This window comes from Strigops habroptila, chromosome 5 (genome assembly GCF_004027225.2).
Source record: "Strigops habroptila isolate Jane chromosome 5, bStrHab1.2.pri, whole genome shotgun sequence".
Lineage (NCBI taxonomy): Eukaryota > Metazoa > Chordata > Aves > Psittaciformes > Psittacidae > Strigops > Strigops habroptila.
The window spans coordinates 17,913,469-17,930,012 of NC_044281.2; the positions used below are offsets into that span (position 1 = coordinate 17,913,469).

The following is a 16,544-nucleotide window of genomic DNA, read 5'->3' on the forward strand; positions in this document are numbered from 1 at the left end:
TGGGACCAGGATTTGGCTTTTAAACAGATCAGAGGGGCCTGCAAGCAGGAGCTCCCAGAAGGGAGGTAGTAGCTTCAACAGGACTTTGCCCTGGTTTCCATGCCTGCGCTACCACACCAGCTCAGCACTGCCTTCCTTGACCCTCCCTGCCAAACTGACTCTACCTTTGGCTCCCTTGGATCCAATCTGTGTTAACAGACTGTTCCCATATTTGTCTATCTTTTTTTAATTCCAAGTTGACCAGACACCAATAAATCTGTTTTCTTAAAGCATGGATCAGAGCTGCATCATCAAACTGGCACAAATGTCAAAGCCGCAGTCATGACTCCAACGAGCAGTAGCAAGAGCTGTGAGGGTTCATCCTGGTATTTGTATAACTTGTAGTGCAGCAAAACCCAGATTCACTTTGTTAATGAAAGTAGGAATAAATGTTCACAGTTTGACTGTAGGCACTGGTTAGGCAAATCTTCTCAAACTCTAAAGATGTTATCTGGAAAATTAAGGAGCTGCAATTGAACTCAGTTTCTGGACAAGTGTGGTAAATAATGAGGAGGTTTATTAATTCATCAAAGCTTCTTGCGAGAGGGTCTAAATCCTTCTCTGGAGGCAGGCAGAGAAAGAATTAACTTTCTCCTTCTTCCTGTAGAAATGATCACAACTGCCTAGCCTGCATGGAGGGAAGAAACAGCTGTAATGAATTATTTATCTGTAGCACACTGTAAAAAGGATGTGCTGTGATTAATTGTAGAGCCAGGCAGGAAATGGTTTCCTTGTCCCAAAAGATTTTTGAGATTAAAATGTGTTTCTATTCCACACTGGGATAAAACCAAAACCCCTTTAGAAGATCTTAGAAAGAGAGAGAGAGCAAGAGACCTACAAAAAACCCTCGTCAGTCGTATGTATGGAACTGTCTTGCAAATGAAAGCCCAGCACAAAATTTTAACAACTAAGAATAAAGTTTGGTAGAGAATTCATGCGGTCAAACCATCCCATTCAACCTCCATATCCTTGGGGAGTGCTCTAGGAGAAGACCAACACACTGGAGCAGGGACTTGAACCTTGTTGATTTTACATGAATGCTGTCTTTGCTGAGCCACAATGGGGCTTAGCTCTTGGCTTTTCGTGCTGCCCATCTCACTTCAGCATAAGAGTCATAAGTGGGTCTACCTGATTGCTTGGACCTTAGAGAAGCAATCTGTTATTTGTACTGACTTTTCTCTTTTTACAGCTAAATGCTGCAGAGCTGAATGACCTTTCATAAACTTTTTGCCTCCAGATGGGAAACCTCCTTTTGTAAAAAGCTTACATGGAATTGACTTTTTTATTTTCTGAATCATTTCCCCCATGTGTCTCATAAATAAGACATAATTTTCCCTTTTTTTTTTTTTTGCCAACACTTCCAATTAAACACTCCCATATAGCCTGACTTTACAGGAGTACCCTGCTATATTTTTAACTGAGGCTGAGTTGCTTCAATAGATATGACATAGCAGAAGCTTCAGAAGTTGAATCTATTCCATCTAAAATCATTGTCTTGTTCCATAAAAGGAACAAGAAAAGCTTTGCTGTATCTTCATTACAGCTGTAGAAGTTCATACTTCACATAGTTTCTCCCCAGGGTACAACTGTGGTAAGGAAAAAAATCACACTGACTGAAATAACTTGAATGTATATAGATTAAAAGCATATGGTCTTTTTAGTAGCGGGTACGAGTTGGTGAGGCTGGGTACCTCCTGAGATTTGTGAGGAGATGTGGCAGATCAGATTGATCCTTTTCCTGGCATCAGTAGAAGCGTTCGAGAAAAGCACCAGGTGTCTCCTTTGGTCTTTTTTGAGACCAAGCAGCTGGAAATAAGAAGTAGTGCAGCAATGATTTCAGAACATTTTGCACAGAATATGCACTTTGAAGCCTTTTGAACACTGGGACATGGAAAAGGAATGCCTGATTGAGAAATATTTTGAGCCACATGAGCCAGATTCAGTTTCTGTGAGTGTGCAGAGAGCACAGGCTAGGTGAATTCCAGCCCAGTCCAGCTAGCAGCCATGTGTAAACATGACTTCCCTGATCCATCACCTCCTCTCAGTTCCCTGAAAGCTGGCAAAAGTTTCAGGAGTGTCATGGTTTAAGCCCAGCCGCTAACTCAGAACCACGCAGCCACTCGGTCACCCCTTCTTCCCCCCTACCCCGGGCGGGATGAGGAGGAGAATCGAAAGAATGTAAACCCCACATGTTGAGATAAGAGCAGTCCGGTAACTAAAGTATAATATAAAACTACTACTAATAATAATAATAATGATAAGGGAAGTAACAAGGGGAGAAAATATAAAACTAAAAGAGGAAAGGGAAAAAACAACAAACACAAGTGATGCACAATACAATTGCTCACCATCCGCCCACTGATACCCAGCCCGACCCGAGCAGTGATCTGGGCCTTCCGGGTAACTGCCCCCAGTTTGTATACTGGGCATGACGTGCTGTGGTATGGAATACCCCTTTGGCCAGTTTGGGTCAGATGTCCTGACTCTGCTTCCTCCCAGCTTCTTGTGCCCTTCCTCACTGGCAGAGCATGAGAGATTGAAAAGTCCTTGATCAGGGTAAGCATTACTTAACAACAAATAAATCATCGGTGTGTTATCAGCATTGCTCTCAGACTAAAGCCAAAACACAGCACTGCACCAGCTACTAAGAAGGAGAAAAAATAACTGTCACAACTGAAACCAGGAGTAACATTTTTAGGATCTGAAGCCTTCTTCGTCAGATGTTCAGAATTAAGTGTGTTTAATAAAATGAATACCTGGACTTGCCAGTATACCTCAACTCTGGTACAGAAGACTTAACACTGAGGAGTCAGATGGCCAGTCAACCTGACCTATCAACATGATTGAATGCAGGCAGGACCAATGCAAAACAAGCCCTGAGACTGACCAACCCAGCAAACGTGAGCAATTGGTTGCACTGCTTGGATGTCATGCAGCCACCAGTGATGCTCAGGCTGATGATGGCTTTAGGAAACAAATTGCATGCTGGCAGTGGCTGGTGTCCCTGTCTGGATGTGACTGTTGCTGACAACATCCAGATATCCCATCACCTTTTTATTAAATACGATGGATTTTAAATTTAGGAAAAAATCTTCAGAAGAACAGGTCAGAGCCATGCTCTTCCGATTCTTGAAAGCATGGCCTTCTGCCTCTGGGGTGGGTGAGCTCTGTTGCAGGCCTTAGATCACAGACACAACAACATCATAGATGACACTGACAACATGCAGACAGGACTTAATTCTTTTTTCCTTTTTGTTCCTTTTTCTTTCACAGTTATTATTAGCCCTAGAGTTGTGATAATCCTTTTCTCATGTGGCTCTTGCTGTAACAATTCACACTTGTGATGTCCCAAATCAGATTACCAAATCTGTTTCATTTGGTACTGTATTTGAAAAGCAACCAGAAGCACCAGGTGGCCCATTTCTTAAGTGAGACGTGACATTAAGAGTGTTCAACAGTCCTGTCCCATTTTTTGGCACTGTCTGCCTGGTCACATTAAAATGGAAATCACAGTGCTCACAGTGCTGGTTACAATCACAACATTTTACAAAATTTTGGACCTGTTATAAGACATCACCCTGTTGTGTGCACTTTGTTTTGGGGTCTAGTCTCTCCAGTATGAGAAAACAGCTTTGAATCCACTGGTGTCAGGTACCTACCATGCTTCTACTCCGCTGAATTTCTGAAGGGAAAGGTAGATGTTGTTTATTGATAGGCTTTTATCACTGTTTCATAATTATCATTGGATTTGATACACTCTGATGTTGAAGTAAATGTTATCCCACATAAATGGTATAATTTATAAATCTATGAATGTGTGTGCTTTAAAAATAATTATTCCAATACCTATGCTTAACATACGGCTCTGATACTAGAGACTGCCAGGATTAGAAACTGTTTCCATTATCTGAACACTAACTGGGCAAAATCTGATCTGAGTAGTCATTTAAAAATTTAGTGAGATTTTTATCTATTTTCAAATACCACTATAAACTTTATTGTGTTTAATCTAGCTTACTTGTTAAAGGAACATAAAAAGGGGAATTAGGAATGTGGATTTAGCGTGGCACTACCATTAAGATGAAGAGTAATGGCTGGAAAGCCTTAGCTCTCAAGGTTCTCCTGCTGTATTAATGTCACCAAAATCATATTACTGGGATGCGGGTGTTTTTTCACAGGGTGTATGGGCAGAAGGAATGGTTCCTTTGCCCAGCAGAAGCAGCTCTCCTGATCCACTGAATTCACATATGGGTGTAATTTTATGCACACCCACAGCAGCATGGATCAATGCGTTGCAAAGTTCTTTGTTCTGTGTGTAAGGACAGAAGCACCCAGGTTAGTGTCCTGGGTTCAGCTGTTGCAGTCATTTTTCTCCTTCTTAGTAGCTGATGCAGTGCTGTGATTTTTAACTTTCAGCCTGGGAACAACACTGATAACACCAATGTTTTTAGCTGTTGCTAAGTCATGTTTACTCGGACCAAGGATTTTCTCAGTCTTATGCTCTGCCAGGGAGGAGAGGAAGCCGGGAGGAAGCAGAGACAGGACACCTGACCCAAACTAGCCAAAGGGGTATTCCATGCCATGGCACGTCATGCCCAATATATAAACTGGTGGGAGTTACCTGGAAGGCCCAGATCACTGCTCAGGTCGGGCTGGGTATCGGTCGGCGGGTGGTGAGCAATTGTATCCTCTCCCCTTGTTATTTCCCTTATCATTATTATCATTGGTGGTAGCAGTAGTGGTTTTGTATTATACCTTAGTTGCGGGACTGCTCTTATCTCAACCCGTGGGAGTTACATTCTTCCGATTCTCCTCCCCATCCCTCCGGGAGCGGGGGAAGTAAGAAGGGGGGAGTGAGCAAGCGGCTGCGTGGTTCCGAGTTACTGGCTGGGCTCAAACCACGACAGTTAGGTATGTCCCCCATGCTGGTAGGTGTAAGGGTCTCACTCTTAAGGACAGGGCCATGGAACAGACTGCTGGAGTTGGACCTGTTAAACATTTTCATAAGGCATGATATGCTATCCTGGTTAAAAGTGCCTCAGTTTCCAGAATAAACTGAAAATTGTGGTCTACTATCTGTAACACTATGCTTTCTGATGAAGTGTAGTAAAAAATACCTATTTTCCAGGTGGTGGGAAGTCTGATGGGCTGGTAGAGAATGAACTGACTGTATTTGTACATGTATTTGTTTGTTTACTTAAACTGCTGGTTTTCAACCTGCTAATCACCAGGATCTGTTGCTTTTTAACGAAACAAAAACACAAGAAAACCCAAATTGTTTATGAAAAGCTCTTTTGTGGGCATGTGGTCTAAATGTTTTCAGTATAAAGGGAGCCTTGTTCTGCTTACAAGTAGTTGTAAGGACTGTATCTCTATCCGAGATTTTAACACTCTATGCAGGCATAGGTATAAGACAAGGAAGGTTCACATGCTGCACAGCTGAGGGTTACTTTGTTCTCTTGGCTGGTGCTCAAGAGTAGCAAATAATTTCTGGATAAAAGTAAAATACAATAAGACACTGGCTCTGGGAAGTATCTTTTCCTATATATTGCCCATAATTATTTGGGGCGCATTTTGGAGATATGGTTGGGAGAAGAATGAATAACAGACATTGTTGTTATAGGGAGCAGAATTATTTGTCATTTGGTTCACCCTCCTTTCTTTCAACAGGGTGCCTTTCCCTGGCCAAAGAATCCTCTAGTACACTAGCATTAAGAAAAGTCATAAAAAATAATGCTTGAGATTGAGTGAGTCATGGATGTAGCCGTATATCGCTAATAGAAAAGAATGTTTCCCTTAAACTTCAGTCACCTCTTAGTGATAAACTGGTAACAACTATGTCTTGTTTGGCATTTCTCTCCATACCTTTCTCCTTGGCCATCAGGGATTTGCAAGTGTTCTTGGGATTTCCTTGGAATTTAGGCTAACAGAGTAGTGCAGGACACATCATAAGTATGATTTATTAGCTGTTAGAGACGAGTGCTTGGAACTACAAGGAGGTCTTTCCATTTTGTAACGTTGCCTGCAAAGATTTTTCTTAAAAGAGGTAATAGTCTGTTCTCCTCTATTAATAATCTGTAGTGGTTTATGTGCAAGCCACCGTTCCAGGTTTTACCAATAAATAGAGGAAATGGCACACTTTTAAAAGGAGATTAAAATGTGGTGATTGGGTTGCATATTTTTGTTTTCTGGCTTACTGCTGTGTTCTTTCATGCTCGAAATAAACCTGTATATGCAGCTTACACCATATCCTGGAGTCGTTGGTTTGACCCTCGGCAAAGTGTTCCCTGTGCTGTATTTGCAAGCGGTAACATTCAGTTCTGCATGGAAATCCAGATACCCAAGCAAGCCTGGGTTCTTGCCTAAGCTTGGTTTTCAAAGAGGTGTGATTTTCTGGTATCACTTACCTATCCAAAGGATATGAAATCTCTACATTCACATATACCACTTAGGAACAATAATTTTACAAGTTTTTTCTCCTTGGAAGCTTTCAAAATCAATATTTTTGTTCTGTTTCAGGCAAAATGGGAACACATAAAAAATACTATTTTGTTCATATCCCTTTGTAGCCTGTGGCCCTTTGAGCAACAGTCAGTAGGCAAAAATTAATATTTGACAGAAAGAGAATGGTCTTTCTGTGTTTTCTAATGATGTTTGAGGGAAAGTAAGGCCAGGAATTAGTATTTTCATAACTTGTGATAAATTATATGGTGGTGGGTATCTACTGAGGCAAGTCTGGAATATTTTGTTCCGATTGCAGTGAGAACCGTAGCTTGTGCTCTTACCTCTATGTGCCTAACCCAAAACTTGTTTTCAACTGCTAGGCATGAAACTGAATATGTGTGAGACACAACTCGTGGGATTAATGTTACATGAGTGAATCTTAGACCTTATCTATCATTTATTTGTCTCATGTGTGCACCCATGTGTATCATAAGCATTTAATTATTCAAGAATTAGCACATGACTTGCATTAGCTCCTTCCTCTGGGTATCTTGCTGACAGAACAGTGCAAAGGAGCAGTATCTAACCCTCATACAGCTAAAACTGCTGGTGAAGAAGAAAGATCCTATTAAACTGGCCCTGTCATGTGAGCAGAAACTGCACTTAATACTAAGTACCGGTTCTTAAGGCAGAATATAGCTGTGTTCATACCAGCAAATTGATTCAGACTGCCATAAAAGAGTTGTAAGGTTTCATCTTAATTTGCAAGTAAATCTCTATATATTCAGGCTGTGTCATTTTGATGGATACAGAACTGTGCACTGCTACAAGGCCGGCACATGTATTTATTTATTCAGGAAAATATACCACATGAAAACATTCATTATAAAAGACTTACTGTGCTCTAATGCCCTGATCCAGCACCACTGATATCAATGAGAATCTTTCTTTCCATGTTGGTAGCACAGAAGCATGCCAGCAGTATGGAAAACATTCCTCTCGCCTGAAGTGCCCAGCACAAATGTCAAAATCATTAGGAAAATAAAAGGCTGACAAACTGGCAACCCCATAGACACGTGGCAAATTTGGAGGTAACTGAAAACACAGATGTTTTCTAGAGTTTGTGTGTGAACCATATGCTCTTAGGAAGATGGGCTATTCTGACCACTTTTCTATGCTTATTGTTGTTTAAAAAGCAAAAACCATCAGGAAACTTGGTAAAAATGTACCTTAAGAACAGCTGAAAAGGGTTGGTTAGTAGTTGACTTGCCTTTAATATTCAGCTTGCAAATCAAACTTTATTTCCTTGAGTTTTCATTAATTTTACCAGATTTTGCTTTATTCTGCTTTAAATAGCATCTTCTCAAAAACAGGTGGCAGAAATACTTTTTCCTATCTCTTAGTGAATGATCAGCCTGCAGTGTAACACTTGTTTGGTGTCATTACTTTAATAAGGAACAGAAAATTGTATATTTTGGTTGCAACTAGTTCCACACGAGTACTTCAGTCCTGAGAATTTTTCAGTGATAACCTGTGAAGTGAACCAGTGGGACATGAACCATAACACCATATACAGAACAAAAATGTCCCTGTGTGCATGCACAACCACGAGCCTGTAGCTTTATTGTACTTTTCAGGTACAGTCAGGATATGATGTGTAACCAAATCCTTCTGTCTCAGGAGGTTCCCTCCTGCAGATGCTCACTGCAGGGGCACCCATCTCCTTGCCAAGGAGGCCGCCTGCCCATGCTCAGCCACGGCATCATCCTAACATGCCTGCCTGCCTTTTGGGAGCACACTGCTTCCCAGAGCTCCTGCTAATCTCTGATGAAGCTGCCACCAGCGGTGGCTTCCCAGTCCCTAGGCGGAAGAGAAGTCTTCATAGGAAAGCCTATAAGCAGAAGGGCACATTGGAGAATGGAAGGTATTACAGGGAATAAGCATCCCCTACATTATGGATTTTCTGACTTGAGACATCCATTGTCATCTTCTGTCTTGCTTTGCCCAGCAAGCATCCAACAAAGACCAACAGCTGTTTGTGTCTGAGGCTGGCTTCCAGACAGGAACTCAGTGCTCACAGGTCCCCTGAGATACATCTCCCCTCATGCTACAATTTGTTCTTCACCCCAAAGTCCAACACCCAGCAGAAATCCAGAGCAATGAGTGTGCTGTCCAAAATTGTTTTGTCCCACAAATAAATAAAATCACCTTCCCTTAAATCCAAATGTCATTCCTCTCCACATTCTTGTTATGCTTTCCAAGTCACAGGTAGGAAAAGAATCTAAACTTGACTCTTTTATGCACTTCAGTACGGTTATTTTATCTCTGGGAAAGATGAAATGGGGACAAGTGAAGACCACTGGTGAATTTTGCACTTGCATGGATTAATCAGTTGTTGTTGCTCTTTTTGAACAGGTACTCCAGGTAAAAGGCCCAGGAATCCTCTTGGTCTTTCACCGGCAGAGTTCTGTGGTCAAACCCAAGCATTCTTCTGTGCTTTAATAGGTCTTGAGGTTTTGCATGTAATAAGATTTGTTGCAAACTGATTTCACATGGCACAATCCTTTAACTGTAAGATATAGCCAGCAGAGTATCAAATCAGCAGAGCTGGATGATCTTACATCTGTATGCTGTAAGAGGCTTTATATTGTCTTGTCCTTGTCCAAGCACATGCAAGAGGTGCTGGAAGCCAGCGGAGTGGCTGCTGTCTGGTCCCGTGCAGCCTCTGCAGTCTGAATGGGAAGAAGTGCTCCTCCTAAGACTGACTTTCTCTTAAAAGCTTCCCTTACAGTTACTAAACAGATTTTGGACTAAATCAGTCACATCAGAAAAAGGAATAGGAATGAATGAAGAATAAATACAAGCAGAAACAGCATCTTTTTTGCAGCAATTTTGTGAAGGGTAGGGCACAAGACAAGGACACTTTTTCCAGAAGGAGATCTTGGACTCATACTCCAGTGAGAAGTTTTCTCTGCTCTCTTCTGCTCTGCCTTCTCGGGCTTCCACCTCTTCTTCTGCATGAACTCTGCCTGAGCCTGTGGATTTCTCTTTAAATGCAAAACGAGGAAGGGGCCGGTTGCTTGGGCAGCCCCCGGACACAGAGCAGCTGGCAGACCGGCAGCCCCGGTTAGCTCCTGGCTGCACCAGCCCGCTCCCTCGGGCCGAAATAAAGCAGCAGCGTTCCGGGCTGGCATCTTTCCCGGAATCCGCATAAATAAAACTGTAAATAAGTTGCAATAGAAAAAGAAAGAAAATATAAACAACCACAGCGGAGCTGCATCGCCGCGATCCCGCCCCAAAGGACACCGCGGGTGCTCCGCCGGCCGCAGCACCCAGCCCAGCTCCGACGTCCCTGGCGGACCCCTCCGTGGGGAGCGGTGGGGCCTCACGCCGGGCCGCCTGGGGCATCCGCGGGCGCGGCGGTGGGGGCGGCCAGCGCCTCCCGCTCCCGCTTCTTCTGCTTCATGCGGCGGTTCTGGAACCAGACCTTCACCTGGACGTCGCGGAGGCGCAGCGAGCGGGCCACCTCGAGGCGGCGAGCCCTCGACAGGTACCGGCTGAAGTGAAACTCCTTCTCCAGCTCCGTGAGCTGCCGGGTGCTGAAGCTGGTGCGTGCGGGGCAGGCGCGAGGGTCCCCCCCGCACGGCGCCACGCCGCCTGCAACGCCGAAAAACACCGCGCTTCAGCGGGGGGCAGGGGAAGGGAGCGGGGCGGGGGTCGGGGCCGGGGCAGGAGGAGGGCAGAGGGGAGTCGGGATGGGAGCAGCCCCCGCCCGCGCCCCGCCGCCCCACTCACTTCTCCCGGGCGGGCTCCGCTTCGCTCGCATCCACTCGAAGGTGCGGGGCGCTGCCGGGGCCGCCGCAGGGGCCGGGGAGCCGGGCGCGGGGACAGCGCCGGGGCAGGAGGGGCCGGGCTCGGGAGGCGGTGGCGACCGGCCGCTCCCGGGGAAGATGGACGTGGCGTAGCTCGGCGGCCCGGCTCTGCGGGACGGCCGGTAGCCGGAGCCTGGCGCCGCGGGGGGGGCGGCCGTGTACCCCGCTACCCCTGCACAGGCAGGCGGCGGCGGGGGGGACGCGGCGCTGGCGGCGGTGCCCAGCGCCAGGAAGGTGCTGTCCGCCCGCCGGGAGCAGGGAGGCTCCGGAGCCCCACAGCACAGCCCCGGCGGGAAGGCGAGGGGAAAGTACCCCAGGTCCATGGCCCGCAGGGCAGCACCGCTCCCCACACCTGCCCCGCTGGGGCAATATTGCCGTAATATAGGGCTGGGAGCGGGGCGGCACGTCCCGCCCCGCGGCCAATGGGAGCCCGACGCGGGGAGCCCGCACCGGGGGTCCCGGGCGCCGCCGGCTCCCCGGCCCAGGGCCAGCTGCCCAGGGCCGGCGCGGGAGTGCGGGTGGGCAACCCCCCCGAGCCCTCCTGCGACCTCGCTGGGACAGGCCGCTCCCTCTGGACTCGCCGGGAGGTTGCAGAGTTGGTGAGCCGGCGCTTTCCCGCTACCCGGGCTCCCGTCCCAGGGCAACTCTGCCCCCTCTCCTTGCCCTGCTGCCGGCCAAGCCCTCGGGGGCTCCCACGGGAGCCCGCGCAGCCCGGGGGAGCGGAGGGCTGCGCAGGCACCCCCAGGCTGTCCGCATCCGGCGGGGGGATGCTGCACCTCGCAGCACTTAATGGTCTCGCTCCAGCAGGTAAGTGCTCTGCAGCCTCTCAAAAGTGAATCCCCGGGCTCGCCCCGTTAATGGGCTTTCATTTTTCCCCTGGCGATTCAGCACTGTTTACTGAGCGTTTTCAGCTGGCAGAGTGCAGCAAGCTGCACTGCCGAGGCAAACACTCCAACTCTCTCTCTTGGTTTCATCCCCCCAGAACGGCAGACCACAAGAACAAGTGTAAAGGATGTGAAGCCTGGACTCGAAAAGGGATGGTCTTTCCCTACATGGCTCCAAGTGACACTTGACCATCCAGTCTGAGCTACTCATGCTTGATTTGGGTAATGATGGGTTTTATCCAACTTGTCAACTGATAAGCATGTGTCAGTGCAGTTCAGAACAGCAAAAGGTTAGAACAGCTACATCATGCTGCTTTGAATTACACATGTAACCTTCTAAGTCTTAAGAAGTGGATGTGGAATCAGCTGGGAAATGCAAAGGTACCTTATAAAAAATATTTTACTTCTTAATAAAAACATGACATTTAAATGCCTTCATCCAGTGCCTTCGACCCAACAGCCCGAAAAGCTCTATAAACTCTTGGCGAAAGTGCTGCTTGCTGTGGTCAGGAAGAGGCCACAACTTTTGCAAGGACCTGACATGGTGACAACCACCCAAGGACAACCAGGAACTCCAGAGAAGGAAAAGTTCCACAAAGTCTTCCACAGATTTCAGAGGGCTGGTGGCAGGGAAGAGACACCATTGGGAGACACAATCAGAACATTTCACTGACTCAGACCCAACTCTTTCCCATGGAGACATGGTCTGCAGCTCAGCCCCAGCTGCCCCACCACGACACCCAGTTTACGGTTCACAGCAGGCCTATTCTATTTTTTTGCTGCAGAGGCCCTGAGAGGACACATCCTTGGGACAGGCAGACACAAGCCCACAAGGACATAGAAGTGCTTCCCTGCATATGGGCTCTGATCAGCAATGTTAGCTTCTATCAGCCCTGCTTTCTCCCCAGCTCATCCAGCCCACCTGTTATAAAGCAACTATTACAGAGCAAATGCTGGCTTTACAGATTACTGCTTTAATGTTCTTGGGACTCAGAGTCTACAGACAGTAGAGCCCGGAGACACAAAGTTAGATGTTCTCCAGACACAGCCTTGTCCGCTCTTCTGGGCTGTGCTACCCTGCTGCACTAGTAATGGGATATCACCTACATTTCCATTCACAGAGGATGCATTTATAAATTAGAAGAAGAGTTTAAATTCAATACACCTTGTCAGGAAACCCACGTTTTGAGGGAGGGGTTAAATTATGGATGATACAAACTTGTTCAGCACACCCATGGCAATCAGAGCCGGTTGGAAAATGTCATCTTCTGACAAAACAGAAGCCTGGGAACACCAAGGTTTCTCTTTAGTAGAAAAAGGCTGGCCATGCAGGAGAGCATCTGTGCTTTTCAGTCTCCCCTGCTGTAAAAACTCCTGCCCGCAGTGAAGCAAACAGCACTGGCTCTGCAGGAGGGCTGCTTCTTTACTTGAGGCTTCTGTTTGCAGAACACAACTGGTTTAATTACATCTGAAGCTCTGTTTTAAACACTAGAATAGCTGTCCGTGTTCACACCAACATACGATCTTTCCATTCACACAGCTGGATTCTGTTACCGAATTCACTACCTGTTCGCTGTTTGTTTTTGCAGGACTGTTCAAGGATGAGGAAAGCAGGAATCAGGGGCTAAACACAGGCAAAGCATCTCTTGTTGCTGCTCTGGCTTTTGACAGGGATCCCATTTTCTATGCTTCTGAATTTCATAGTGTTCAGACTTAAATAGCTAAGTCCCAGTGACAGGAGGTTGAGAGACTACAGCTGTTTTTTTGCAAGAGGTCTAATAGGAAAGAGTCCCTGGAAGTCAAAAGAAGAAAGAAGAAGAAAAGTGAGTTAAAAAGAAGGGTGGGAGGAATGTGATGCTGTCAAAGGCAATTTGAGAATGTCTGGGAGGTTTAGGGATGTCTGTGCAAGTGGTGCAGTGATGGCATGAGCCAGAGGAGCTGCTAGGGCAGAAACCCCTGTGAGAACAACGGACCAAACCAACCCCTGTGCCACCACACTTCTGGAAGCACGTGGGCTACTGTCAAGCCATCTCAGGCTGTCTTAAGCCACTGGGAAATTAAGACATGATGTAGAAACAAGCACAGTGAAGAAGCCCAAAGCTCTATTGAGCGCAGCCGCTTACCAGCAGGGTAAGCATCTGTGCTGGGGAGGCTGCTTGAGCAGCATGTGTGGGGCAATGGCAGCCCTGAGCCACAGGGACTACTTTGAGGTTGGTGCACATTGCCTTTCCTCGCTGGAGTAAGCCTCCACCCCCTGTGCTTGCCACAATAACTAACACACAGGAGATTCAACAGGTCCCTCCTCAGCTCAGCCCTCAGGAAAATGATGTGGAAGGTCTGATTCAAGCATGACATTGTCCTTGTCCCTCTGCTGCCACAAAACTGACAGCAAGGGTGAGCTGATTCTCAGTGGTATGTGGGGATACACTCCATGGTGTGAAGACAGCCAGGGCATGGGTGGGCATCCCAAAGAGAAGGAAGCAAACACTGGGGTTTTAAGCATTGTCCCTGTTAACACAGGCAAACCATAAAAGGCCCCTGGGAGGAAGGCTAGCAGAGAAAAAGGAGGAGAAGCTCTGGGGAGTTTATTTTGTAATGTGTGAACAAAAACAGGAACGTACAGAGACCCCAGGGCAAAGAAGGGAAATCATCCTGGCGCTCTGAGGTGAGGCAGGCTCAGTTCCAGCACAAGCACAGCCCTTCGAGACAGGCAGGGCGCTTCATGGTCTTCCTGAGGAAAGTGTGTTTCCCTCTGCCATCAGTATTTCCCTGCCACAAGCTCCCTTTTCCTGGTTGACCTCTGAGACAGTTTCACCAGGCCTGGGACAGAGACTTCTGCTCTCACAGTGTGTGGGATGAACTACAAAGATCCTCCATGTGAACACAGAGAAAAGGAAAGTCTCTCCCTCATTCTATAAAGATTTGCCCAGAAGAGTGATGTCATACAAGGCCCTGTGCCATGTAATGCCCTCTTTCCTGTCCTATGGCTGTGAATTTAGTAGGAAAATATACGTGTATTGATAACCCAGAGGTATAAATGTAAGCCATACTGCTCTGTGCAAAACAGAGTTTTGGTTTGCAGCCAAGATTTCTGCCTTGCCTAGCCCTTCTTACACTCAAAGGTGATAAAAAGTGGTCCAAGTTCCTTGGAGGAAAGATCAACACTACACATGGGCTTGGGGGTTGTCTTCAAAACTTCCACTGTTGCATAAAAAACTGCACATCAATAAATTAAAAAGAAAGAAAGAAGTGCTCAACTTGTACATGTAAGAGTATTTTTACCCAGAAGACTCCATCCTACTAACAGTACAGATCCCATGCTAATTTCATTCAGCTTTGTGCTTATGATCATTGCAGCTGAGCCTTTCTGGGTTCAGGGAGCTCCAGGATCCTGGGTTCTCAAGGTGGACACAAAGGCTGAAGTCTGCTCTCAAGCAGCATCTGCAGAGGTCTGGGGATGTGCAGGTACAGACACCTCGCTGTGTCCCCTTTTGCATCTCAGCCTTTGTGATCAAAGGGGCTCGGTCCCATCCTGCCATATTACTCCATGGCTCTGGGGCTCCGGGCCTGGGGTCTGCCTCTGCTGCTGGGGTTTCTGGTCGAGTCCCAGCTGGCTCAGGCTAGAACAGAAGTCGGAGGAGCCACTGTCGAGTGAAAAGTGCTCATCATGTGATTGATGACCCTTAATAGAGCCAGCCCCTTCCCTCCCCCACCAGCCCCACTGCCAGCAAGGACCATGGCCCCACTGCTGCTGCTCACATGGGAATGGAGAGCTGTTGCCCATTCAGGGATTAACCTGCTGCTCAGTCCCTGGAAAGTGGCTGCGGCCAACAGAGCTCTGGTCTAGCACATCTCGTGCCTTTTAAAAGCAGAGGTAACCAGTTCATCAATGTATAACATCACGTGGTGCCCAGCCAACCACCACAGCCCTAATTGCCCCAGCAGCACCAGCCCCTTTGTGCTGCCCGTCTAGCTCCAGCTTTTGTTCCCAGGCAGGTCTGCTGGATGCCTGGACCTCTCCACCACACAGCACGCTGTGCCTTCACTGGGATGCCATTGTGTGTGGCCGCTGGGCACACACGGCAGGCTGGCATGTAGAAGGATGGTGGTGTGGCCTGCAGCTCCTTCCCTCCCTCCCTGGCTGACAGCTGTCAGTGAGGCACCCTCCCAGCAGGAGCCCAGCACCCTGAATCGCTTTACCCTCTTTGTTCCCCAGCCGAGTAGCCCCTTCTGTGCCTAGACCTCTCTGCAAGTTGTTTCATAGGGCTTCCCGTGGGGCTGGAGTGGTGCAGAGACCCCAGTGGTGGGTCCTGCCTTCAGACTTCTCACCACAGAGCCATGACCCAACATGTCCCTAAGAAAGTCAGGGAGCTTCTAGTTGGTGCTGGTGGGCTCCCTCTTTCTTAGCCAGCCTCCTCTACTGCTTGTCCTTGCCTGCTGGGTCTGCAGACAGCTGCCTCCTCTTTATCCATGGGTAGGTTGGCTGCAGCCCCAGGTGACCCAGGCATGGTCCCATGGTGGCAGCCATATGGCATGCCCTAGAATCCCTCACTGGACTACCTAGGGACCAGGGCTGGAAGCCCTCCTCTGCCCAGGGAGCACTTGCTAATGGAGCAGGGGGCATTTGGTCTTGTTTCCCCAGCCTCACACAAGTGGCATCTGCAAGAGAGTGGCATCCCTGGGAGCCCCTGGCTGTGCCTGCCTGGTTTCCCCTGCCCTGGTGCTGCTCACCAGGCCTCAGACAGAGGGACATGGATGCAACCCCCTGTCAAAAGAAACAGGGTACAAAGGTGCAGCTCAGCCCTGCACTGGCTGCGCAGAGATGACACAAAGCTTCATCTTCTTTTGCAGCAGGGAAACTGCTGGGGCTCCATTAAATAGTGAGTTACCACAAGAGCCAAAACAACAACTGGAGAACCCAAAACCCACTGATCTGAACAAGAGAACCTGCACAGACTCACTGAAGCTCAGTATACCCCTGATGCCCCTCAACCAGTGCTGTCAGCAGCTCTCTATCCCAAACACTCCAGCAGTGCTGCCAACATTGAGAGGCCCTGGCTCAGTGACCCTGTTATGGGTCTGGAGCAGATGGAGGGAGCAGGGAAGGAGGGGAAGGAATGATATGAGTCCTACATGCAAAAAAAGGCAAGGCTAGGATCAGCCCCAGGCCTGGCCTTGGCTGATGAGTTGTGTTTTAAATAGGTGACTGGAGTTCATCACATCAGATGCTGTTGGAAACGAGCTGAGTTCCTATTGAGTGTGAAAGGGGGCTGTTTATAATTTATGGCTTTTAAATGATGGGCCA

The 16,544-nt window shown here is 47.7% G+C and overlaps 1 protein-coding gene across 1 annotated transcript; it reads right to left on the bottom strand.

Annotated features, from left to right (window-relative positions):
- Positions 1 to 9,531: 9,531 nt before the first annotated feature.
- On the bottom strand, positions 9,532 to 10,678 carry HOXD1 (homeobox D1). The gene is made up of 2 exons (XM_030486341.1): positions 10,279 to 10,678; positions 9,532 to 10,140 (listed from the first exon to the last, which is right to left on the bottom strand). Exons 1-2 carry the CDS (start codon positions 10,676 to 10,678, stop codon positions 9,869 to 9,871), a joined length of 672 nt encoding a protein of 223 aa, XP_030342201.1. The 3' UTR covers positions 9,532 to 9,868.
- Between the last annotated feature and the right edge of the window lie 5,866 nt (positions 10,679 to 16,544).

Bases quoted from the DNA above. Each gene is read 5' to 3' on its own strand.
- HOXD1 (XM_030486341.1), bottom strand. From the start codon at position 10,678: ATGGACCTGGGGTACTTTCCCCTCGCCTTCCCGCCGGGGCTGTGCTGT. The intron at 10,141-10,278 runs GTGAGTGGGGCG...TCGGCGTTGCAG, and splicing joins GCGGAGCCCGCCCGGGAGAA to GCGGCGTGGCGCCGTGCGGG.